Below are 26,097 nucleotides of genomic sequence, written 5' to 3' on the forward strand. Positions count from 1 at the left end.
TTCTAAGTGACAGCTGTCCAGGATGTCCCAGAATATGCTCTTAAAACATGGTTAGGAAGAGTACTAGGTGTGGATGCCATAAAAACACTTGCAACTAGTTAAGCTGACTGGATCTCTAACAATTTACAAAAACAACCCCAGATCCAGCTGTAGTGTGGATAAGGTCAGTGTAAAATAGTAATTACTACTTGTAAAGGCTAAAGAGGGTCAGAGCTTTTTATATATAAACTGCAGGCAGTCTGATTTTTTTTTTATTTAAATAAAATGGATGTTTTGATTACTAGCGAATCCAGAGTTTAAATCACTTTGCCGTTCCCTCAAGATAATGTTATTTCTTGGTATACGCTGAAATAGCCCAGCCTCACAAAACAGTCAGGAAAATGCACTTGCCCTTCACAATATCTCCTTGCCCACCCTTTACCATGATTGTGGTGATGGATGATGAATAATGACATTTTGTTCATCTGTCAAAAAAATTACTTGCCCAGGGCAAAACTTACAGGTCAGTCTTTAAAAACAATGACTATGTAAATATGGAATATATATTAAACTGGCAACAGATTTTTGTTAGGAGTGACTAGCTGAGTAGTTACTTTTTATCAAACAAACCCATAAAATACCATCAGAGGAATACCTACACGAATGACAAATCTGATTGCAGCACAGCCAGAAGTTGCCATAACTTTGGCGCTGTTAGGGACCAGATTAAAAAGAGTAGGCACAATGGCTTCAGCCCCATGGTCAAACTTGTTTCCCAAAACTGTTGAAAGATGACTGTTCAGGAAATGAAATAAAAGTAGTTAATAAAAATAATTTTATGGCCTCAAAATAAGTAATAGAAAGTTAATCACACATTTTAAAGACTCCTTTTTCCAAACAATGGCTATGATAGTACTTAATTTATGTTTTTCCATGTCTATATCTTCCTTATGAGAAAAGATTCACGGAATTCATGAATACTACACTGTTTACCTTGCAGACAACTTGAAAGTTTAAACATTAATAAGTAATTTTCTCTCTCAGACTTAGGCTTCCTTACAATTAAGATTACATGTAAAATATCACTTTTAAAAACCTGAAGTTAATGTGTGTACCGTTACTTAGGACCTACAGTGTTATTTTTGTTTCTTACCATACCATGACAGTATAAGCTTGGAAAACAGAACATTCATGTGGCTATTCTCAAGGACATCAAGCATTCATTGTAAATGCAATATATTAAAATTGAATTCTAAAAGTAATTTAACACAGCATTTATTCTAATGACATTAAGTGACATTTTGAGTTTTATATAATAATTTATCCTGCCATAGGCAAACTATAAAATGTGTCATAGTTACCCATGCATGAAATCTGCAGTCCCTCCCCATCTTATTTATTCAAGGGCTGTGGCCATAAGTTCAGAGTAGATGATGATTTCCATACTCATAGCAATTTAACTCTCCATTGCTCAGAGCAAAAGTTTCACCAGTGCAGAGCAAATGCAAGATGCGCTTGTAATCAGAAGCGAGTGACATGCTGAGTACCAAAGAGTTAAATAATGTCTTTTGTGAAGATGCATTTAAAAGGAAGAGTGCCTGTCTACTCTGTGGTAAAATATGGATTTTTTTTTTCTTAATTTGTTGAGGGAAAGCCCCCAACACCACAGAAAAAAATGTCTATTTCTGTTTGTGCATCTCTGAGAATACCATGAACATTAAATTAGGGCTGTCAAGCGATTAAAAAAATTTATCGTGATTAATCGCGCTGTTAAACAACAAAAGAATACTATTTATTTTAAATATTTTTGGATGTTTACTACGTTTTCAAATATGTTAATCTCAATTACAACACAGAATACAAAGTGTACAGTGCTCACTTTATATTTATTTTTTATTACAAATATTTGCACTGTAAGAAACAAAAAAATTGTATTTTTCAATTCACCTCATACAAGTGCTATAGTGCAATCTCTTCATCATGAAAGTTGAACTTACAAACGTAGAATTATGTACAAAAAACTAACTGCATTCAAAAATAAAACAACGCAAATCTTTAGAGCCTACAAGTCCACTCAGTCTTACTTCTTGGTCAGCCAATCACTCAGACAAACAAGGTTGGTTACAATTTGCAGGAGATAATGCTGCCTGCTTCTTGTTTACAATGTCACCTGAAAATGAGAACAGGCGTTCGCATGGCATTGTTGTAGCTCGCATTGCAAGATATTTACGTGCCAGATGTGCTAAAGATTCATATGTCCCTTCATGCTTCAACCACCATTCCACAGGACACGCTTCCATGCTGATGATGGGTTCTGCTTGATAACGATCCAAAGCAGTGCGGACTGATGTATGTTCATTTTCGTCACCCGAGTCAGATGCCACCAGCAGTTGATTTTCTTTTTTGGTGGTTAGGGTTCTGTAGTTTCTTAAAAGAGAAGCACACTGATGCGGACTTCTAAAAGCATGCTCCACACCTCGTCCCACTCAGATTTTGAACGGCTCTTCAGACTCTTAAACCTTGGGTCGAGTGCTGTAGTTATTTTTAAAAATCTCACATCGGTACCTTCTTTGCATTTTGTCAAATCTGTTGTGAAAGTGTTCTTAAAACGAACATGTGCTGGGTCATCATCCGAGACTACTATAACATGAAATATATGCAGAATGCGGGTAAAACGGAGCAGGACACATACAATTCTCCCCCCAAGGAGAACAATCACAAATTTAATTGACGCAGTATTTTTTTTTAACAAGCATCATCAGCATGGAAGCATGTCCTCTGGAATGGTGGCCGAAACATGGAAGGGGCATACGAATGTTTAGCATATCTGGCACGTAAATACCTTGCAAAGCCGGCTACAAACGTGCCATGTGAATGCCTGTTCTCATTTTCAGGTGACATTGTAAATAAGAAGCAGGCAGCAGTATCTCCTGCCAATGTAAACAAATTTGTTTGTCTGAGCGATTGGCAGAATAAGAAGTAGGACTGAGTGGACTTGTAGACTCTAAAGTTTTACACTGTTTTGTTTTTGAGTGCAGTTATGTAACCAAAAAAAAATCTGCATTTGTAAGTTAGACTTTCACGATAAAGAGATTGCACTTCAATACTTGTAGGAGGTGAATTGAAAAATACTATTTCTCTGGTTTATCATTTTTACGGTGCATATATTTGTAATTAAAAAATAATAATATAAAGTGAGCACTGTGCACTTTGTATTCTGTGTTGTAATTGAAATCAATATTGAAAATGTAGAAAAACATTCAAAAATATTTAAATTTCAATTGCTTTCTATTGTTATAAGTGTGATTAATCACGATTACTTTGTTAAATCACAATTAATTTTTTTGAGTTAATCACGTGAGTTAACTATGATTAATTGACAGCTCTACATTACATATATTTGACCACTTACATGTGTATATATATATATATATATATATGATATATGATATTGAAGTTCCTCATTTCACTTCTATTTTCAATCAATTGACTAGACTATTAAATGTAAGGGCCTGCTCCTGAAAATGCTACAGGGCACAGAGTTTGTTACTATGAATAATCACACTGAAGTCATGGTAACAAGCACCCAGGAGTAAGTGTTTTAAGGCTTGGAACCCAAGTTTATGAGTAAACAGTGATTACTGTAATGTGTAAACACATCCAATTTGGTTATCAAAAGGACTGAAATGCGTAACTCAAATGATGGCTCATCTGTTTTTCTATAAGTGATTTTCTTTTCTATGAAAGAATTGCACTTATTATCTAAAGATAACATAGACTTTGTCCCAGCCTAAGTGATATACACTGAAGGTCACTCAAGCCTTCATCTGCTGTTCAAAACAAACCATTTTGACAAGGCATTATCCAAATATAAAGCACATGAATTATTCTCAATAGAAAATTCAAATGAAAATCTAACAGGACTATTTCTATGCTTAATACACAATATATTCATATACCTTTTCAGAACAGCTTTAGTAAATTACTAAGTGTAAAAATATTTCACTTACTAAAATATTCCCCTGCTCTTTTATATAAATGCTCTCTTTTCAAGCTGATGTCTTATTCAGCCAAGGTATAACATATCTTCTGCATCATGGAAGATACTCGCAATTACAATCAAGAGTGCTGCCTTAGATTATATGCATTGTTCTACAGCTTCAAATCCTGACTTCACCCTCCAACCAGGTATGGTACACAGGAACTGCAACACTGATGGAGCATTTGCACAGCTGAGATGTATTTTTTTAAAATCTTGACGTTGCTAGCCGTATACCTTATTTAGATCTAGTGCTATTAAAAACCAAGGTCATAAAAAACCAAGCAAGTACTTACGCTACAGTAATGCATGCTTCTCTAACCACCTGGGATCTGAGATCCTTAGCTGATAATTTAAAAGCTCCATCCAACAACCGTAGATGCTGGAAAAAGCAATCATACTGTGCAGCTCCAGCAACAAGCAGCGATCGAACCTTCTTGAGCTACAACAAAATTAAGACAGTTAGTTATCAATAGTCCTGACTGCACAGAGACAGAGGTTTTAAAATATGTAAAGCCTACAGGCAAGTGTCGCTACCTGCAAGGCACATACATATGTGTGTGCGCACATAATTTTGTGTATACACACGCTGAGATTCAGAAGAGGTCCTTTGGAAAAATTACCACTTAAACACCGTTAGAAATATATTTCTCTATATATTCTAGTTATTTTTTTCAAACTGATATTGTAATGATACATCACCACCATATAAAAATATGAGAAACAATTCCATCTTTAAAAGTGTATCTAATATGAAAATTTTTTGAATTAATCTCAATTGTAAATACTTCATTTTGTGAAAGCTTTTTTAGAACAACGTTTGGACAATCTGTTTGGATAAAAAACATACCGCACTGGCTCGCTGATCCCAGTCATGTTTATCATCTGAGAGAATTTCCCTGATTTTGTTTAATGTTTCTTCAAGCTCTCGACTGGAATAGATCTGTTTAAAAACAAATAATATATAGACTTAATATTTCCATGTTTACCTGAGGAAAGGGACAACAACTGTCTTACGTTTAAAAAACAACTGAACTAGAATTTTGAAAACATTAAGGACAAAATTCCACATAGCCAGATTGTAATAGAGTTTCCATTTTAGAACAAATTTTTATTTATATACACAACTGTCATTCAAGGCCTTCCAAATATAAAAGTGTAACACTGATTTTGTGATAAACATTTTATCTCAGGAAAGATTTCAGTCTCAGTCTATAGAACAAGTAAATCACCAACCCCAGTGATTTACTAATTTTAGTAATTTAATTTTTTGATTCAGCTACAATTCAATGTGAATGAAATGTTTAGGCAATAGGTCAATATGTTATTGTGATTAAATTTCAATCTAATTTCCCAGTATGTATATAAAATTGTTCTACTATGGAAATAATATTGGAGCAGGGACTTCTTTTTCTTATGTGTATATAGTACTTAGCTCAATAGAGCCCTGACTGAATTGCTAGGCACTCTACAACACAAATAAAACCAACAATTTGTTTGAAAAATACTTTAAGAATCTCAGTAACATCTATGTGAGGAATATGTATCCCAGTGATGCTTAGCTCGAATTAGGTTTTTTTCAATGTTCCTTTTGTACATTCCTTTAATAAATGCATTTAGTACATTTATTACATTTTTAAAAAATACATTTTGAAGAAGGCCTCTATTTTCACAGTTTGGGTTACCTTTTCACCTGAAAAAACAAAAACAAAGTTTGACTGACCAACAAACAAACCAACAACTCGACAAAACAAAAATCAACTTGTTAACTACTGTTGTCAATTCCAGTGTTCATGTATAAGGAAGATTTCACAAGGAGGAAAATTAGAAGCTTAAGAAAATTTATGTGTTGAAAGTACCCACTTTCATATACAATCAAGTTAATGAAGTCCTTCTGATTTCTCTACACTCACATACCCTTCTCTACTCTCTAGGATTTAACCAGAACATGCTCCTTTCTGCCTTCATGAAACATACTAAATTGAAGTTTCGGTTTTTCTCCAGCCAACAGAGGGAAGCAGGTCAGAGACAGAGTTCCGATTAAGTTCCTCTTAAGCAACTTGCAATAATTTTTTGACAAATTTTTGTTGTTGTTGGAAAATGGTAGTATTTTGAAAATGGAGGTTGGTTATTTGTTACCAGAGGTTCTATGAGATGTGTGGTCCCTATTTGTATTCACATGTGTCTGAGTCCAGACATTTTTAGTAAGCCGTGTCCGTTGGTGCGCACATGGGAGCTAATCTCCTTGTGCTCTGAACTGAAGATATAAACAGCAGAGCAGACCAATGCCTCTCCAGGTCTATTCTTACCAAGGATCTGGTCATGATCCAGGGCAGAGAGGACAGAGCAGTGGAATTCAGATAGGGACCACACATCTTATAAAACTTCCAGTTACAGGTAAGTAACATCCATTTCTTCTTTGAGTGACAATCCCTGTATATTCCACATGAGAGAGATTAGTAAGCAGTAGTCAAACAGGAGGTGGGCGCGAGGCTGCAGATGATATGACTATCTGTAGTACTGCTGTCCATGGGGCTTCAGCCAGAGACAATGTGTGAGGAGGACGTGTGAGGAGGACATGTGGGGTCATGTGCTGCCGGCCCCCTCCCTGCACTGCAGCTACTGGAGCTGGCAAACTGGGGGCTGTGCCTTAGGTAGAGGCAACGGGAAACAGCTGGGAGCTGCAGGGAGAACCACTACTTTTACTGCTGCCTCTCCCCAAGGAGCTAAAACAGAGGACCCTCCATGCAGCTCCCAGCTGTTTGCCGCTATCTCTCCACGCAGAGCTAACACCTGGGAGCGGAAGGAACGCTGAGCGAAAGAGGGAGGTGAGACTGGGGGTGTGAGAAGTTATTGGGGGCCTGAACCTTTAATTGTGCCCCCCACCCTCAGCAGGCACCAGTCATTTCTGGCGGAAGCCCCAAGCCCGCCCTCCCCCCCAGTCTGGTATGCAGAGAATGGGGGCAGGAGCCACACTAACTGTAAAAGAGCCGCATGCAGCTCACGAGCCAGTTTGGCCACCCCGGTAACTAACGCGTAATGTCTTGTAAAGGCATGTATGGAGCTCCAGGTCACCACCCTACATACATCTAGTAAAGGTATGTTTTGCAGAGATGCTGCAGAGGTTGCTTGAGCTCTAATTGAATGGACTTTCACCTCCTTCATGCAGCCTGAGATCCATTTAGAGAGTCTCTGCACAGATAGGCCTTTACACCTTGATATCACTACTATGGTGATAAAAAGCCTAGGTGTCTTTCTAATTGCTTTTGTTCTCTGTAGATAAAAGGCCATCAGACATCTAGGGACTGGAAGCCTTCTCTCTGCATCAGAGCATATGGTTCATGGAAAAATTCCGATAAGTGAATAGTCTGATTCATGTGAAACTTTGAAATGACTTTAAGAATGAACTTCAGTTGGAGGCAAAGACAGACTTTATGGAAGATGGTGTATGGTGGGTCTACCATGAGTGCTCCCAGCTTGCTCACCCTCCTGGCTGATGTGATGGTGACTAGGAAAACAACTTTCACCCAGAGATGGAACAAAGAACAGGTGGCTAATGATTCGAAGTGAGATTTGGTAAGAACCAAAAACATGAGGTTGAGGTCCCACTGAAGTGTTGGTTTCACCATTGCTGGAAAAGTTCTAATAAGTCTCTTCAGGAATCTACTCATCATTGACTGAGTACAGATAGTCCTCAATTAGAGGATGAAAAGCTCTATTGCTGCAAGGTGGACCTGCAGGGAACTATAGAGAGGCCTGATGTCTTATGGGTAAGCAGATATTCTACAAAAACAGGGATTCCAGTGGATCTGGAGATGGCTGGTGGTGTTGTAACCAAGAAAAGAAGCACTTCCATTTGGTCAAAGAGCTTCTCTTGGTAGAGTCCTTCCTCCTTTGGTTAAGAATGGATTGAACTGCCACTGAACATGTATGCTCTGCATCTGATCCCTATTCAAATACCAGGCCTTGAGTTGTAGTGGTCCTGGGCTGCGGTGCCTGATGGTAGCATTGTGTTGTGTCAGCAGATCTGGAAGTGGTCAGATGTTGATGGGAGGATGGGTTGAAATCCTCAGGAGTTCCAAGAACCAGAACTGTCTTGGCCAATTGGGCACAATGAGGCTTACCCAAGCTCTGTTGTGGCAGTTCTTCCACAGGGTTTGCTATATTAGGGGGATGGGAGGTAAGGTGTATCTGAGGTGGTCTATCCTTTGAGTTGCAGCCCAGAGTTGCTCTAGCGCAATACAGGAGTAGTTCCTTGTACTCTTGAGAGATGAAAAGATCCCAAAATGGTGTTCCCCACTGGTTGGGGATCTTGTTCAGAACAGAATCATGAATCTCCCATTTGTGGCCTGTGGAAAAATGCCTACTGAGACTGACTGCTAGTGCATTCCATGCACATGGTAGGTATACTGCTGAGAGGGTTATGTGGCTTCTGATAGTCAATCTCTACACACGGAGGGAGGGAGCTTGCTCCCCCTTGTTTGTTTATGTAGAAGACAGTCGTCACATTATCCAACATTACTTGGCTAGGCCAGGATTGGACGAGTGACAGGAAAGTGTTGCTGGCCCAATGGACCGCTCTGAATTCTAGTAAATTGATATGCACCCTGGCCTCCTGAAGAGTCCACGTGCCTTGTGCAGTAGGATTGTTCATCTTGGCTCCCCATGTGTAACGATAGTCTTCTCAGGTGAAGGTGTGAGGAAAGGAACTCCTGCCTGAATTTCTCCAGTGACCAGCTTTATCAGATCATTCATGGCATCAAATCTCCCAATGGGGAAACAGATTCTTGCTGTAGTCGAGTCTAGATCGCTCCTATGAAATCTATGGATCTTGTGGGTATTAAAGTAGCCTTTTCGTGATTGACACAGGTTCCCAAGGAAGAAAGAAGACGGAATAGAAATAGAGTCGCCAGCCAGACTTCCCTGCTGGGAAGTGGTTCTCTGGATAGCCGTATTCTGAAGGAGGCAGATTGATCCAGTACCTCCTGTGGGTTCTGTCTAGCGTTGTTTTCCTCAGAGTGGGGGGGAAGTATCATCTGGAACAACAGATTTTCTTGATGAAATAATAGGCTCCTGCTCTACTGGTGGTGACATTGATACCAGCGGGAGGATGTTATGAGTTGTGGACACATTAGGAGAGGATTCTCTTCCTCTCAAGGTGATTTCTTCAGGTGTAGGGATGTCTCCAAGGAGATCCAGGAGCAACAAAAGAGGATATTGTGGTTATAAGAGTGAAAATATCCTCAAATGAGGTACAGGTTTTGATCCTCCCTGATGTCTGGGGAGCCCCTGAGAAATGGATTGGGAGATCCTGGTCTAGTACTCAAAGGATTCCATACAGAGTGTGTCGGAACCGTTGGATGAAGAACCAAGGTGGAACTCCCAGATGGGTCTGGTTGGTATCCGCCTTTTGGCTTGTGGGAAGGAGCCAAAACTGGGACTGTCAGATCTTTCTTCCTTCGCACTTTGCCTTCTTGAATGGCAGGTTTATGCGGACCTAACTCCCTAGGAGCTGCGCACAAGGACTCACCCTTGGACTGAGATGGGGAGGGATCCATCCTTATATCTATTGTCACGTTGCCTGCTCTTGTGCAAGGATTTCCTAGGCTTAACAGTCTTACTGTCTACTCCAGAGCTCATGCTCGGAGCAGCGCTGCTTGCAATCTAAGGCCACTATACAGGAGGTCTCCTGGCCTGGATACGAATGCAGCCTCATAGCCTGCTCCATGAGGTGCTTCCATATATGCTAAAATCATGAACCGCTATCCCGACCTGCACAACCCGTATAGGGTAATCTGTTTCAATCAGATTCTGACATTTACCATTTGGATACTCTTGAGTGATTAGAAGAATCTGTCTAGGATTGTGTTATAGAACCAATATAGACTGACCACACCCTGTGCTGTGGAGCATGGCCCTTGCCAACATACTGGGGATAAATGCTAGTAAGAAAGAGTGGTGTATTTGCATTCAAAATCATCCATGCAGTAGCAAGATGTAAACGAGAGGGGGGAAAAAAACTTGCAGCATAAGGGTTGAAATTCTGTAAAGATTTGCTTAAGGGTGGGGCCAGGGTGTTATGGAGATACCTGCAATAAACTATTCCCTTCACAAAAATGGGAAGCTGCACCTTTGCCTATAGATGTCCCCAGAAGTATACCTAACAAACAGCTGTGTTGTCATATGGAAGGAACACTATATACCACTGTGGATCAGTCATACAGAGGATCCTTTATGGCAATCACAGCCTGCAATGAGTTCTTAGTGTTCTACTATATGCTGGGGGTTTAGGTAATTTTTTTCCAACAAGAGAGTACTTAACAGACGGCCCAACCACATGAAGCACCAAATATCTATAGTTCAGCACTCTGATAATTCAGACCACTTAATTAAAGGTCAGATACCAAAAAGAACTCAGCACCCCTAATTTAGGCACCCAGGTAAGAGTCTAGACTTTTCAAAAGAGTTCTGTTAGAAATGAGCACTTTTGAAAATCTATCTGGGTGTGCTGGATTCAGGTCCTAAATTTTAGGCACCCAACTTTGAAAACATTAGCCTTGCTTTTTAAACCATTTGTCTAGTTCAGCATTTAATAAAGTTACAACCCTAGATTTTCCATAAAATCATGTCTGTCTTTCATTCACATCATGTATCAGCATTAAACATGTAAAATAACACTTCAATGAGAACAAGGTCACTTCTCTCAGCAGTTACTGGGAAAAGATTAAGACAATAATAATAGGCTTGAACCTGAAAATAAAATAAAAGGTTAATTAGTAACTAATAGTTGAAACAAACAGTTTCCAAGAGAGGCTGGGAAATAACCATCAATGGAAAACTTAAGGACTAATTTGACACTATTTACCAGGAACAATGCAATGATGATGGAATCGATCCTATTATGACGCAAAACTGGACTCAATTATACATTTGCACTTATTTCCAAAGCGAGTATTTCCATGATTAGCTGCTGTATCAAAAAAAATATATATTTTCACTTTTTTTAAAAAAGAGGGTACCTATTCATATGGTAAGGACCATGGCACAGGAAGTTTACATGTTCATTTTGAATGCAAGTAATAACCAACATATGTAAACACAGGCATTGTATGAGTGTATTAAACAATTCCTAAAGTTAATATCTTGGTAAATTTTAATCCACTATTCACAAAGAACAGAAAGGAAATTAGCAATGTGAATCAAACCTCTTGTCAACTTATTTTAAAAAAATCAAACCCTCCATGACTCAAATTACACAAGAAAGCTGTTAAAAAACACCACCACTATTTTGGGTTTTTTAATACACTCAGCACAAACTGTCCTTTGCCTACATTAGAAATAATATTAATACCCTAGAGCAGACCAATATACCAAAGTTCAGTGCAGAACAAATCTTACGGCTAACTTCTAATTCTAGCCTAAAAATATAATAGAAGCCAACACCCATTTTTAATATGTATGTGCAGGCACTGGCAATAATTTGAAGGGGAAAATTTAACAATACCCAGCTAAAGGCTGATCATTTCATGACAACAAAGCATAATTAGAAAAAAAATTAAAGATTAAAGAAGCTTGTTGACACAGAATTGCAAATCAAAACACACAAGAATAAGACATTTCTTCTGAAAATAAAATTGAGCACAAATTACAATGTCTTACCTGTACAGAAGGAACATCTGTAAATGCCTTAATAAAATCATCCTCATCGACAGCTCCAGCTCCTCCTTCTTTAGATGCACCTATGTAAGTTTCAAAACAAACAAACAAAAAAAACCTGCTTAATGGTGTCTAATACATTTCAAATATATAAAGATTTTCCAGTTCAAATACATTCAATTTATATTTAAATTTAGTTACTGTGTAATCTTTATTACCTGGTAAGGCAGGTTGAAAATTTTAATAGAACTGATAAACATGGAATTTCTAATATATAGGAAATTTTAATATTCTAACATCTGTTTTCATCTTTAATCTGGACAGAATCAAAATACCAAAACTTTTCACAAAATAGTAAGTTACAAAAAAAATTGATCTGGGAATGTCAAATTTCTTTCTGACATTTTCAACCAAAACAAAACGTTTCAACATCCTCAAACTGAAACATTTAAAATTTGTTAACCTAAGATAAAATATTTTTTCAATTTTACCATAGAAAAAATCCCCCCCCCCTTCAACATTTTACAGTGAAAACATTCATTTTTGCTGAAACCACATTTTCTGCCAAAAAAAACAACGGAAACCCATCACCATACAACAGGCTTGTACAGAATGCCTCCACTATCTACTGAAATAAAATAGGTTTTCCTTGAACATGTACCATACAATCAATAAATAGTGTATTTAAAAATCATATTTAAAGTAAATCTTCATTTTAAGTAATTCCCCTGCTATGAAGATTCAAAATATAGGGCCAATCTTGCAGCCATTCCATAATGCCCACTGAAGTCAAGGGAAAGCTGCATGTAGAAAGACTAGACTAATTGTGATCATTTCAATACACAGCAACAACACAAACACACAAGTGAAAAACAAACAAAAAGTTTAAGAAACAAGCTGAAACTAACAATCTGACCATGTGCTCAAAAGGCTGTCTGAGCTTATCTACTTATTCTTCTTTAAAATTTTACTTCAAAGGTCAGATGTACCATAGTTTACAGAGGGCTTCTGCAGTTTGTTACCAAAATAAAATTATTCAGTAACACTTTCAAACAGTAACTCTATAAGGTTCCTATCAACATTCCTTTTTCAGAATTATGCCAACAAATATTGTTCTTGTAGCAATAGCCAACTAACAGCAGAGACAATATCTGATGTGGAGCAGAAAAGCAGCATACAGAAGGGTTGCATCATACGCGCATTTAACTTGCGCGAATTCAACTATACGTGCTGGGAGAAAAAAAAAGAGAGAGAGAAACAACAATTTAAATAGTGCGGGCTGAGCGGGGCTGGCGGCTGGTATCCCAGACTGGCAGCGGGCTGAGCAGCCAGTCTGGGGTTCTGTCCGCCGGCTCCTGCCAGCCGGAGTCCCGGCCGCCGGCCCGCTCAGCCCGCTGCCGGCTGAGTGTACGGAACCCCAGGCCGGCAGCGGGCTCAGTGGCAGCCGGGACCTGTAGGCTGACATTGAAGAAAAAAAAAAAAAATTGGCTCGCGTGCTACCTTTGGCACACATGCCGTAGGTTGAAGACCCCTGTTCTAGTGTATACCGTGTGTACTGTACTTTATGGTAATTTTCACTATATACGCTGACCTCAGAACCTAACCCCCACGTAAGATGTGACTCCACTGTAGACTCAGTTTACACATAAAAAGTATTATTTTGCTACTTGTAACCCAAAAGCAATAGCCCCATCCCTTTTTCAGCCAGGCAGTCAAAGGCCCTTTGGAAAAGGCACATACTTTATTGGTGCAGTCTGGTTCCCTTGGTCCTACCCTTCTGACTAATACTGGTGTGATGCTATTATTGCCTGACAGAAGCATCAGATTACTGTATTCAGGATGAGCTGCAATTAAGTGCTTGGCAGAACTGCATTAAGATACAAGAAGTTTCACCTTTCTTTAAATGGGACCAAAATTTTTCTACTAGCTTAAGAAGAGAGTTGGAGACTGGTTAATGACTGATTCTTATTTCCACTTTGATTTTTCTGGGTAACAATAGCTGGTATGCTGGACCAACTGTGAGAAGGGTCCTTACTAAGAGCACAGCAGCGATGCCAAATGGTTGGAGGCTGAAAACTGATTGTCTTCAGCATTCCTCTAATAATATCTACATTTCCTTATCTTCCTCCAGTGGGAGTCTACTCTTTCTGTTGAATCCGGAGAATGTGCAGGCAGAAAATTATAACAGTTCTTATTCATGGACTGTACTCTTCCTTGTTCAGTGTTGGTAATAGGGGACATTGTATCAAATATTTTTTCCTAAATTTCCCCCCTACCACTTTGTCTAGGAAGGAATCCCAAGAAGAGTCCTTCCCAGAAATGGTGTGAAGCTCACTAATTACCCAGAAAAGTAGTTTTTCTTTCATGCCTGGAGCCACAAGTATCTTCTAGCTACAGTGTTAGAAACCACAACCATGGAAGAAAACTGATAGAATTCATTGTGGCATTCATGACATATTATGCTGTGATTGAGATTTTGATAAGGATGGCCTAAAAGTTTGTCCTTGGGCAGCAATAGTTCTTTTTGAATCTCAAACTAGATCATGATTACCCTTACTTAGAAAGTATCTGATGAGGCTTGCACACACTTAGCAGGTGCCTCATAAAAGAAAACCAAGTCAAAACTGTTTTGGTCCTTTGGCAAGAATTCTCCTTCTGGGAGTAATAATTTCCGTGCCTGATGCTGCCAGAGCAAGGTGTAATTTTGTAATTTAGGTCAGGGACAGGACTAATTTTAGAATGAGTAAAACTTCATCACTACTTTATTCATTTGCCTACCCTTTGCTGGTTGCTCCCATTCTGATTTGATTGCTTCCTTGGATCATTCTTGTTGCTTCAGAGAAAGTAATCCTGGTTGGAGGAATTTGTTCAAATTTTGCTCAGCAGTTGGTTCACACTCAAGACCAGGGAGACTTGGCTGGTCATCTTCATTCTTACTGGGAACGGGAATGCCTGTTCTAAGCATTAGCTCCAGATTATTCAGTGCCTGAAAACGGACAATTTCTTTAAATCAGAAGTGAAGAATTAGAGATGGAGCTCCTATGCATCTTGAATTTCTTGCTGCACTTCCTGAGTGTGTGGAGGGCTTTTTTTTTTTTTTTTTTTTAGATTTAGGAAAATAAGTTTATTCAGAATAAGGATCCCTTGTCTTTAAGGGCTTGTCTACATTGGCAATTTACAGCGCTGCAACTTTCTTGCTCAGGGGTGTGAAAAAACACCCCCCTGAGCCCAGGAAGTTTCAGTGCTGTAAAGCGCCAGGATATACAGTGCACCAGCGCTGGGAGCCGCGCTCCCAGTCCTGGTAGCTATGCCCCTCGTAGAGGTGGGTTTTTTAGAGCGCTGGGCGAGCTCTCTCCCAGCGCTCTGCCGCGACCACAAAAGCCACATTAAAGCGCTGCCACAGCAGCGCTTTAGCACTGTCAGTGTAGACTAGCCCTAAGAGGTTTTAGCGTTTGGTATTTTAAGGAATTCATTAGTCCTAGTACTGATGGATCAACTGGTTGTCCATAACTCTAACCCAAATTACATATTAGTAGCATTTGAAGAGCAGGCTGAAGCACCAGGAACAAATCCTGCTTTTGCCATAAAGGTTTGTCAGCATAATTTAGGCTGTTGTTCAGGAATGGAGATGGCTCCTGAGGTGCTTCGGATCTGACACAGGGCCGAAGAGGAAAGCAAGTCTTACTTCCTGGACAGTACTAGAAGAACCATCCTCTTCAAGTTACCAGATTTGCCAGATTTCTTGCCTTTTCTGTGTCTCTAGGGCTCTCCCTTTGAAGTATGTTTCACCTGTTCTGCCATCAACATGGAAGGCTCTGAGTTTACACACTATTTTTCAAAGACTCAATCACAAAAATGTGCTGAGTGCTATGCAGGAATTTCTGAACCTTTTGTGAGAAGGATACCTGCTGACTCCACAAACAAGGTAGGATCTCAACAATTTGGGTGCTTCTGTTACATAAAAGCTGCCTTTGATAAGACTGTCCATTCTGTACCAAACTGATGCTGGCTATACAGCTTCCCCATACAGAGGCTCCCTGCCATGAGGTGAAAGAGAGGGACGATGACAATAGTACAGAGGCGGAGAAGGAGAAAGGTGAAAAGAAGTGGGAAGGATTCTCCTGAGTTCCTCCAAAAGCAAATATAGTCCAAATAAAATGGGAGTTCTAGAGTTGCTATGCCCAGCTCCTGCAGAGAAAGAAACCTCTGATTACTGAGTACTGGAATGAGTTTTGCCATCATAGCTTCATAGCTCTAGCTGCCGCTAAAAACTTCAGAAACGGAGTTCAATACATGAGAAAAGGTCAGTGGACATGTCAATCCATGAGTGACTTTTTTGGTAACATTTTTGTTTTAATAAATGCACAGAGTCAATTTAAAAAACCACACTTCTGTCCAAAAATAGTTTATTATTGTTACAATACCGAAGAGTACTGTAATAAAAGTGAGAAAAAAGTTGTTTGTTTTTACTTTGCATATATATACCATCATTGGATATTAGTTTCACTGTATCCTCTTTATTCAGTATCTCCTGTTTGAATAGATGCATCTGTGAAAAAATCTTTTAAATAGGAAAATGTAACTGAAAACGCACAAAAATTGGTAGTGGAATTTAGGGCAGCTGTAGTCCTTGAAACTATTTCTAACTCATTTTTTCCCTCTTAAAATGGTCACCCTAAAAACAGAGTTCCCGGAATCAGAAATATGTTCAACCCAAAATGTAATTCCCAAATGCAGAGATAAATATGCCAATGAACTTTGCCAGAGAGTGGTATTGGACAATTGCTCTTCATCCCTAATGGTTCTGTAGTTCCACATCTTATTTCGCCCCCCTTGTTCAACGTGTACTTGGAGAGGGTTAGTAAGGTGTGGGCTCCAGTGTTTTCAGTACCCTGAAAACACCACGCTCTCTATCTGTATCTCACCTAACTCAACAAGTATTGTCAAACATCTGGCCCAGTGTCTGTCAGAGACTGGAATGCAAATGGAGGCTGGCTGCCTGAAGCTCAATCTGGCCAAGACTGCGGTGATACTGGCAGTTTGGGTGAAGCAACAGGAAGATATAGCAAGAGTATATCTAATCCTCTGACTGAATTTATGTGCCTGTCATTTGTCAGTAGTTTGCAGTTTAGGAATTTCTTCATTCCTAGCTGACATTAGACAACCACACAGAAGCGATGACGAGAATGCTTTTTTCCATCTTATCTGACTAGAACATTGTACCTATTTCTTTCATATGGAGACCTTGCTACTGGAATTCATGTCTTCCTCATCTCACTAGAACTGCAATACACTCTAAATAACACACCTTAAATACACTTAAAAACTGGTTGAAGAACACAACAGCCAACTTATTAGTTTCTCTCAGTGGGAACAGCTTGACGTCTAGTTGGCAGCCTGTATCAAGCGGAGTGCCCCAGGGGTCGGTTTTGTTCAACATTTTCATTAATGATCTGGATGATGGGATGGATTGCACCCTCAGCAAGTTCGCAGACGACACTAAGATGGGGGGGGAGGGAGAGGTAGATACGCTGAAGGGTAGGGATAGGGTCCAGAGTGACCTAGACAAATTGGAGGATTGGGCCAAAAGAAATCTGTTTAGGTTCAACAAGGACAAGTGCAGAGACTTGCACTTAGGATGGAAGAATCCCATGCACTGCTATAGGCTGGGGACCAACTGGCTAAGCAGCAGTTCTGCAGAAAAGGACCTGGGGATTACAGTGGACGAGAAGCTGGATATGAGTCAGCAGTGTGCCCTTGTTGCCAAGAAGGCTAACGGCATATTGGGCTGTATTAGTAGGAGCACTGCCAGCAGATCAAGGGACGTGATCATTCCCCTCTATTCGGCACTGATGAGGCCTCATCTAGAGTATTGCATCCAGTTTTGGAGCCCCCATTACAGAAAGGATGTGAACAAATTGGAGAGAGTCCAGCAGAGGGCAACGAAAATGATTAGGGGGCTGGGGCACATGACTTATGAGGAGAGGCTGAGGGAACTGGGCTTATTTAGTCCACAGAAGAGACGAGTATGGGGGGATTTGAGAGCAGCCTTCAACTACCTGAAGGGGGGTTCCAAAGAGGATGGAGCTAGGCTGTTCTCAGTGGTGGCAGATGACAGAACAAGCAGCAATGGCCTCAAGTTGCAGTGGGGTAGGTCTAGGTTGGATATTAGGAAAAACTATTTCACTAGGAGGGCGGTGAAGCACTGGAATGGGTTACCATGGGAGGTGGTGGAATCTCCATCCTTAGAGGTTTTTACAGCCTGGCTTGACAAAGCCCTGGCTGGGATGATTTAGTTGGGGTTGGTCCTGCTTTGAGAAGGGGGTTGAACTAGATGACCTCCTGAGGTCTCTTCCAACCCTAGTCTTCTATTATTCTAACATACATAACAAGTTTCTTATGATCTGAACTTTTGATTCCAGGGTGGAAGTTAAGATGTTGGTTTTGGCCTATAAATCCTAAATGGATTAAGTTTTGCCTGCTCGAGAGAACTCCCATTTCTATATGCCATGCCACCACAGATACAATTAATGGAGGCTCTGGAGCTACATTCTCCATTGGTCTGAAATGGACCAAATTTGTTGACTTTCAGAACAAACTGCAAGCCTATTTCACAGGCTTTTGGGAAGTATGGAGTAGTTAAAGTATGTACTGAACACTGATTTCATATTTCCAAAAGTTCTCAGTTTTCTCTTAAATAACCTCTGAATCAGCTAAAGCAACTTGATATACGATGAAGGGCTTGGTGCATTCACATAAATTACATGCAAGAACACAACTTTCAAAGAACATTATTGAAGTTGCAAAGTTAAGCACTCAAAAGTTGAGAAATTCAACCTTAATTTGGTACTCTTGTACATATGCATTATTATATAGTCTAATTACATCATTACATACTATTTTTTCCATAGAACTCCTGCCTCCGTCAGTCCTCAAAATAGACAGTGCCCACTTAATGAGAAGTTATTCAATATTTTGCTTCCTCTTCGATATTCTATATGTGGCTCAAAGCCTTTGAATAGTGTGAAGTAACTAATGTTGGGCTGTAAACAGAGCTATTAATTTCTTCATAGGTTTTTTCTATAATTCTCATCACCACAGTATTTGAGTGCTTCCGAAACATTAATTTATCTTCACAACTCACCTGTGAGATGACTGGGTATTAGCTCCATTTTACAGATGGCAAACGGAGGCACACAAAGATCAGGGTCAAAAGTATCCATTCATTTTGGGTGCACAACTTCAGACACTTAGGACCTTAATATGTTCAAATACAGCTCCCACTGACTTCAATTGCAGCTGTGAATGATCAACGTGTCTGCAAATCAGACCCTAGGGTCCTAAGTTGGGCACTTAAACTGAACTTTTCACAAGTGATTGTTAATTGTATGATAATTTTTAAGTGACTTGCCCAGAATCACAAAAGTTATATGCGGCAGAGGCAGGAATAGAATCAAATTCTCCAGGATGGCATTCAACTGACATAACTATAAGACCATCCTTTCTTTTCATGCAATCCTGTGCCTCATTCACTATACACCTTCCAACTTCTGCAACAACTGAGGCAGGGATCCTACAGACAATAGTCTCTTTCAGTACACTACTGTGATTCATCCCCAAAGCTGGGTAGAAAAAATAGCATGTGAACATGTAATTAAGGGCATGCACTGTCTCAGTCTCCCTCTGAGGGCTTCTCATCCAATCTCTGTGTTTTCGCCTCCCCCAGCTCCTTGTCTCTTTTCCCTGCCAGTCCCAGTTCCCCCTTGGACCTTGACCCCTTGTCAGATCAGTCTCCCTCCCTCCCAATACTGGTTCCCAGTCCTAGTTTTCTCCCTCCTCAGCTGCTCTCAATTCATTTTCCCCTCCCACAATCATTGTCTCCCCTCATTTCCCTCCTTGGCTTCCAGACCTAAAATCTGTCCCCCGCCAGCTCCAGTCCCAGTCTTCACCCCTGCCCCCGGGCGCCTTATTCCAATCTATTCCCCGGCCCTTCCTTATAATGCCTTATGTCAAGCTCTTGTCTCTTTAGCATTTGAATTAGACTGCCTCCTCTTCCACACTGCCTGGGTACCGGCAGTGGGGATCACTGACAGCACAGTGATGGATGCCTGCTGACTCCACAAACATGGTAGGATCACAACAATTTGGGTGCTTCCGTTAGATAAAAGCTCCCTGCTCTCAATTCTGGTGTCTGGCCCCAATTCAGCTGAGAGCAGCCATTACTCAGAAGTTAGGCTTTACCCCTGTAGCCGTGGGCTGGAGCATGCTCACTTACTCTAGGGGGACATTGCATGCACTGCTCAGTTCACACTAGGAGCTGTGAGGGGATGAAGCATGCTCAGTGAGGCTAGACTCTACAGAGATTTTGACTTTTAAGCTCTAGAAAATATCTACTGAGCATATGCTAGCTGCAATTTTTCAAAGGCTTGTAACTTGGCCAGATCTGGATGGATTTCACAGGGATGGCAAATCTTACATCCCTGACAGAGGCCACCCCAATGCCAAATTTCAAGCTCCTGTTCCAAAGCATGGGGGCCCTGGAGCTTTCCAAGGGCAGACACCAGATTTAAAAAAAAAATATATTTTAAAAAACAAAAGTTTTCCCTATCATTTTTACCCCACCATCATTCTCGGAAGCAGCTGAACCATTTTGGCTGACATTAAAAAAATAAATAAAATAAATAAATAAATCAGCCTGAGGCAGACAACTGGCATAGAAAATTTCAACCCAAATTATTCAAGTTTGGCAAAGTTATAAGCAACTGAATATGGGTCTTATAATGCAAAGTGTCTTGCAATCTTAAAAGACGGAGATGATGTTACCAGCCCCTTTCTATCAGAAAGGAAAAAGCAGGTAGCCACCACATCTGACATACTGTTGTAAAATGTGCTTAAAGATGATCTGTGGCCCTGCATTTAAAAACATAAAATGGCAGAATATGGCATTAACCACAGGATACATGACAAAAACAACAAATGTGCTTCAGTCTCAAAGACCAGCATAAGGGGTCTAAGGAACAATATTCCACTAATTCTGTTCAATCAAAGGTCACTTAATATACATGCCTCTAGGGCTCACTTAAGTCAGAAAAACTGTTTGACATGCCAGAAAGAAACAGCATTTTGACCATAGAGTCAAGAAAGGTGCTCTGTTATCTGTGCAAATCTAAACATAAGCCCTCTTGAAACCATTAATTGCCTTCATTATACTGAACTATTTAAATGAAAAGTCTATTTTCTACGTTCAAGAAAAAAAAATTAATAATTTAAAAACTATGAACATGGGAATCCCTTGCCCTCTGAAAGGAATGGTTTCTATGGAACCTAATGAAATGGTCTGTTCAATTACAACATTAAAACCATGATTAAAATTCAAGTACAATAATAAAATTAAGCAAACCTGGAAATCCTGGACGCCCCATCATCTCAAGCATTGGCACCTTAACAGCAGGATTGTCTGGCTATGTGGACTCTCTCCTCAGGCCCTATGCTACCAGCACTCCCAGCTATCTTCGAGACACCACTGACTTCCTGAGGAAACTACAATCCATCGGTGATCTTCCAGAAAACACCATCCTGGCCGCTATGGATGTAGAATCCCTCTACACCAACATTCCACACAAAGATGGACTACAAGCCATCAGGAATAGCATCCCCGATACCATCACAGCAAACCTGGTGACTGAACTTTGTGACTTTGTGCTCACCCACAACTATTTCACATTTGGGGACAATATATACCTTCAAGTCAGCGGCACTGCTATGGGTACCCGCATGGCCCCACAGTATGCCAACATCTTTATGGCTGACTTAGATCAACGCTTCCTTAGCTCTCGTTCCCTAACGCCCCTACTCTACTTGCGCTACATTGATGGTATCTTCATCATCTGGACCCATGGAAAAGAAGCCCTTGATGAATTCCATCATGATTTTAACAATTTCCATCCCACCATCAACCTCAGCCTAGACCAATCCACACAAGCGGTCCATTTTCTAGACACTACTGTGCTAATAAGCGATGGTCACACAACCACCACCCTATACCGGAAACCCGCTGACCACTATACTTACCTACATGCCTCCAGCTTCCATCCAGGACACACCACACGATTCATTGTCTACAGCCAAGCTCTAAGATACAACCGCATTTGCTCCAATCCCTCAGACAGAGATAAACACCTACAAGATCTCTATCAAGCATTCTTAAAACTACAATACCCACCTGCTGAAGTGAAAAAACAGATTGACAGAGCCAGAAGAGTACCCAGAAGCCACCTACTACAGGACAGGCCCAACAAAGAAAATAACAGAACGCCACTAGCCGCCACCTTCAGCCCCCAACTGAAACCTCTCCAGCGCATCATCAAAGATCTACGACCTATCCTGAAAGATGATCCCTCACTCTCACAGATCTTGAGAGACAGACCAGTCCTCACTTACAGACAGCCTCCCAACCTTAAGCAAATACTCACCAGCAACCGCACAACATACAACAAAAACACTAACCCAGGAACCTATCCTTGCAACAAAGCCCAATGCCAGCTCTGTCTACATATCTATTCAAGTGACACCATCATAGGACCTAACCACGTCAGCCACACCATCAGGAGCTCGTTCACCTGCACATCTACCAACGTGATATATGCCATCATGTGCCAGCAATGCCCCTCTGCCATGTACATTGGCCAAACTGGACAGTCTCTACGCAAAAGAATAAATGGACACAAATCTGACATCAGGAATCATAACATTCAAAAACCAGTGGGAGAACACTTCAACCTCTCTAATCACTCAGTGACAGACTTGAAGGTATTAGTTTTGCAACAAAAAAACTTCAAAAACAGACTCCAAAGAGAGACTGCTGAACTCGAATTAATATGCAAATTAGACAATTAATTTAGGCCTAAACAGAGACTGGGAATGGTTTGGTCATTACACTTATTGAATTTTTTTCCCCCCATGTTAAGTTCTCCTCACACCTTCTATGGGTCATCTCGATTATCACTTCAAAGTTTTTTCTTCTGCTGCTACTGATAGCTCATCTCAATTGATTGGCCTCTTACAATTGGTATGCGTACTTCCACCTTTTCATGTTCTCTGTATGTATAAATATCTTCTGTCTGTGTGTTCCACTCTATGCATCTGAAGAAGTGAGCTGTAGCCCACAAAAGCTTATGCTGAAATACATTTGTTAGTCTCTAAGGTGCCACAAGTACTGCTGTTCTTTTTGCGGATGCAGACTAACATGGCTGCTACTTTGTAACCTAGCATTTTTACTCTGGCAAAAACACACAGGCCAGGTATACACTAAAAGAACTTTGCTGGTACAGCTATACCAGAATAATGTATCAGCAAAATGTTCTTAGGCCTGGTCTACACAAAAAAATTAGACTGACATAGCTATGTCACTCAGGAATATGAAAAATTCATGTTCTCTATGCATATATATTTTCCTACTGTATCTTCCACTGCATGCATCCGCTGAAGTGGGTTTTAGCCCACGAAAGTTTATGCTCAGATACATTTGTTAGTCTAAGGTGCCACAAGTATTCCTCGTTCTTTTTCCCCCGAGTGCCGTAGCTATGCCAACCTAACCCTGGTGTAGACATGGCTGGGTTGACATGCTTCTGTTGCCCTAACTCCCGCTGCTCAGGGAGGTGGAATTCCTACAGCGACAGAAAACCCCCTTGTCACTGTAGGATGCACCTACATTACAGTGGCATAACATGACTGTAGCTAAATAGCTGTAACACCCATAGTTTAGACATGGCCTTAATGTGCATATAGCTTACACTGGCAACACACTGCTTTTGCTGGTAAAGCTTATTCCAAACACACACACAAGAGCGCAATAAGCTATATGAGCAGTAGTTTTGCCAGAATAACTGTGTCTACACTAAGGGCTGTTGCCAGCCCAGCTATGTCAGTCAGAGATCACACCTCATCACATCCTTGACCAGTGCAGCTATGCCAGCAAAAGATCATAGCATAGACTTAGCTTCAGTAAATAGGAACTGCTATATATTTTGACTGTACATTTTGCATGTTAGTGACTGGATATTGCCCCAACTAGTGCATCTCTTATACAAGTTTTCTTTCTATGCAAGAAAGTGGCATCAGTAAAACTTCAGGCATGAATCTAAACAGAAATAATTAAATCCGTTAAAGACTGAGCAGATGCTTCTATGTAAGAGTGGTTTACTTCAGTTTAGTATAAGTCAGTTAGGAATGGGTTTAAGATAAACCTAATAAGTCATTCAAACTGATATAAGAGTGTCCACAGAACATTTTGCATTGGTTTAACTATATTGGTTTAAAAGCCAGTTCAATTTATATCCAAGTAAATTACATTGGTAGACTAGCCCTTATGTTTGTCTAAGGCCTTGCTTAAAAATAAGCTTGCACCGGATTAGCTAAAGGTGCAATATTAAATCAATGCTGTTAAACTGAAAGTGTTGTGTAAACACTTTTTACACTGTGGTTTAATTCTCTAAGAAAAAAAATCGAACATAAATAAAATCAACCACCTTTAAACCTAAGTGAAACAAAATTAATAGCAAGAACTTGTTCAGCTGAGTTTATACACATTTCTTCCCCAATGTTGTAATCTTAGTTACTATAGGCAATGCAGGTAGCAACACCTATTAAGGTTGCCCAACCCTGCTCATTATAAGACTATTTTCAGTTGCTTATAACTTTGCCAAATTTGAACCATTTGGGCTGAGATTTTCCATGCTGGATGCTATGGCTGATACAGGTTTCAGCTAAAATGGTTCAGCTGTTTCTGAGAATAAGATTGTAGACAAATATATTTTCTCCGTGTTAAAAAAAAAATCTTACATTTTTACTGAGAAGTTCAGGCACTTTCATGCTTTAAAGCATAGACTTGAAAATTTGGCAGGTGATTGGCTGTTCCTGTGAAATGCCTCTCAAATATAAGCATCTGAAAAATCTGATTTCACTCATGCTATCCAGAGACTTTAGAGGTTGCCAACTAACTTCTCTACAGATTCCACTTGCACTGGACATGCCCTGTTCCCTCACAGTTCCCATGTGCCAACCAGACTGTGGATGCACCATCCCCACAGAGTGACTGAGCATCCTGAATCCCAGAGCAGCAAAGGCGGAGTAGGACTTTTCCTGCAACTGTTCATCCCAGCTGCTGCAGGAAGCTGTGGCACTGGGCACAGAACCTGAGAGCAGGGGCTCTATCTATCCTGTGCTCTGAATGCCCCCGTTGATATTCAGGCTGCATGGAGAAGGAGGAAGTGTTGAATACATAGCAGAAGGGAGAGGAAAAATTACAGGAAGATGTGAGAAAGTTGGGTAGGAGCAGGAGTCATGATGAGGGAGAATGTGGGAGCAGCTGGGGACAGGAGCTGAGGGCTAAGACAGGTAAGAAGGCAGGAGTAGGAGCTGAGGAGCAGGGAACAGCAGCGGAAGGTTGTGGGTGAGTTGCAGTGATGGGGAGGGAGACAGTGGGAGAAGGGACATTAACAACTAAAGCACACACCCATAGAATTTAGAATTGAAACCATTATTTCAGCATTCCTTTGGAGCTGTGCTTAGGACACATAATGAGCTATAAAATGCTAAGTAAAAATATCAGGACCTGGGAATCTCAAGTTGGTCACCCAAATTTAGTAGAAGCTTGACAAATTTGACTGCAATTACTCTGTACCTCAGTTCCCCAGCTGTCAAATGCAGCTATCTCCATCACCTAATCTAACAGGCATGTTATGGAGTTAAATTCATTAATGCTTGTGAAGCACTTAGATACTATGATGCGAACACCATGGAAACAGTAAGGAAATTAATTTTGTATTCAGTGCAGATTTTGCATGGTGTGCAGTAAATAAAGTCTGGGATCAACACAACGAATGCAGAGGATAAAAAAAAAGTATTGATTATGCACCCATTCACTGCATGAGGCAGGAGTCCTGGGGGGAGGAGGGGAGAATTACAGATGGGCAACCTTAATACTGGTATTTCCTAACTTTGAAATGCTTGACTTTCCAACTTACGGTGTAGTTTTTTAATGTAAATCACATGCAGTACTTGAGTTTTACACTAGTTAATTTCTAATCTTAAACTGGATGGGATCAGCTGGCCTAGGAGGCTCTTAGTATCTGTGCCTGGCCAATAACCACATAAAGTAGAAAATCTTGTAAGCCACCGGGAAAAGGAACTATTTTCAACCACAAATTTCAAATGACGTATAGCAGTTTCTTCTTGCCCTACTAGTTCATAACACATCTTAAAAATCACTTTTTGATTATCATCTTAACTTCCCCTAGATCCTAACTTCATTTCTAAAATGATTTATATTGCGACCCTCTTGAGAATCACAGAAATGTAAGGCTAGAAGCGTCCTGCGCTTAGGCAGGACGAAGTAAACCTAAACCATCTCTGACAGGTGTTTG

General features: G+C 40.3%; 1 protein-coding gene across 1 annotated transcript in view; it reads right to left on the reverse strand.

Annotated features, from left to right (window-relative positions):
• LOC113409490 (CLIP-associating protein 2-like) overlaps positions 1–26,097 on the reverse strand; it is a 271,704-nt gene that overhangs the window by 140,205 nt on the left and 105,402 nt on the right. Inside the window, exons 9-12 of the mRNA XM_029914215.1 lie at positions 11,678–11,757; positions 4,869–4,961; positions 4,315–4,460; positions 639–774 (exon numbers count right to left, since the gene is read on the reverse strand). Of these exons, the coding sequence (XP_029770075.1) occupies positions 639–774; positions 4,315–4,460; positions 4,869–4,961; positions 11,678–11,757 (455 nt within the window). The remainder of the gene's footprint in view (positions 1–638; positions 775–4,314; positions 4,461–4,868; positions 4,962–11,677; positions 11,758–26,097) is intronic.

The sequence above is a fragment of the Terrapene carolina genome, unplaced genomic scaffold, assembly GCF_002925995.2.
Source record: "Terrapene carolina triunguis isolate 2854851 unplaced genomic scaffold, T_m_triunguis-2.0 Scaffold33715, whole genome shotgun sequence".
NCBI classification, from domain to species: domain Eukaryota; kingdom Metazoa; phylum Chordata; order Testudines; family Emydidae; genus Terrapene; species Terrapene triunguis.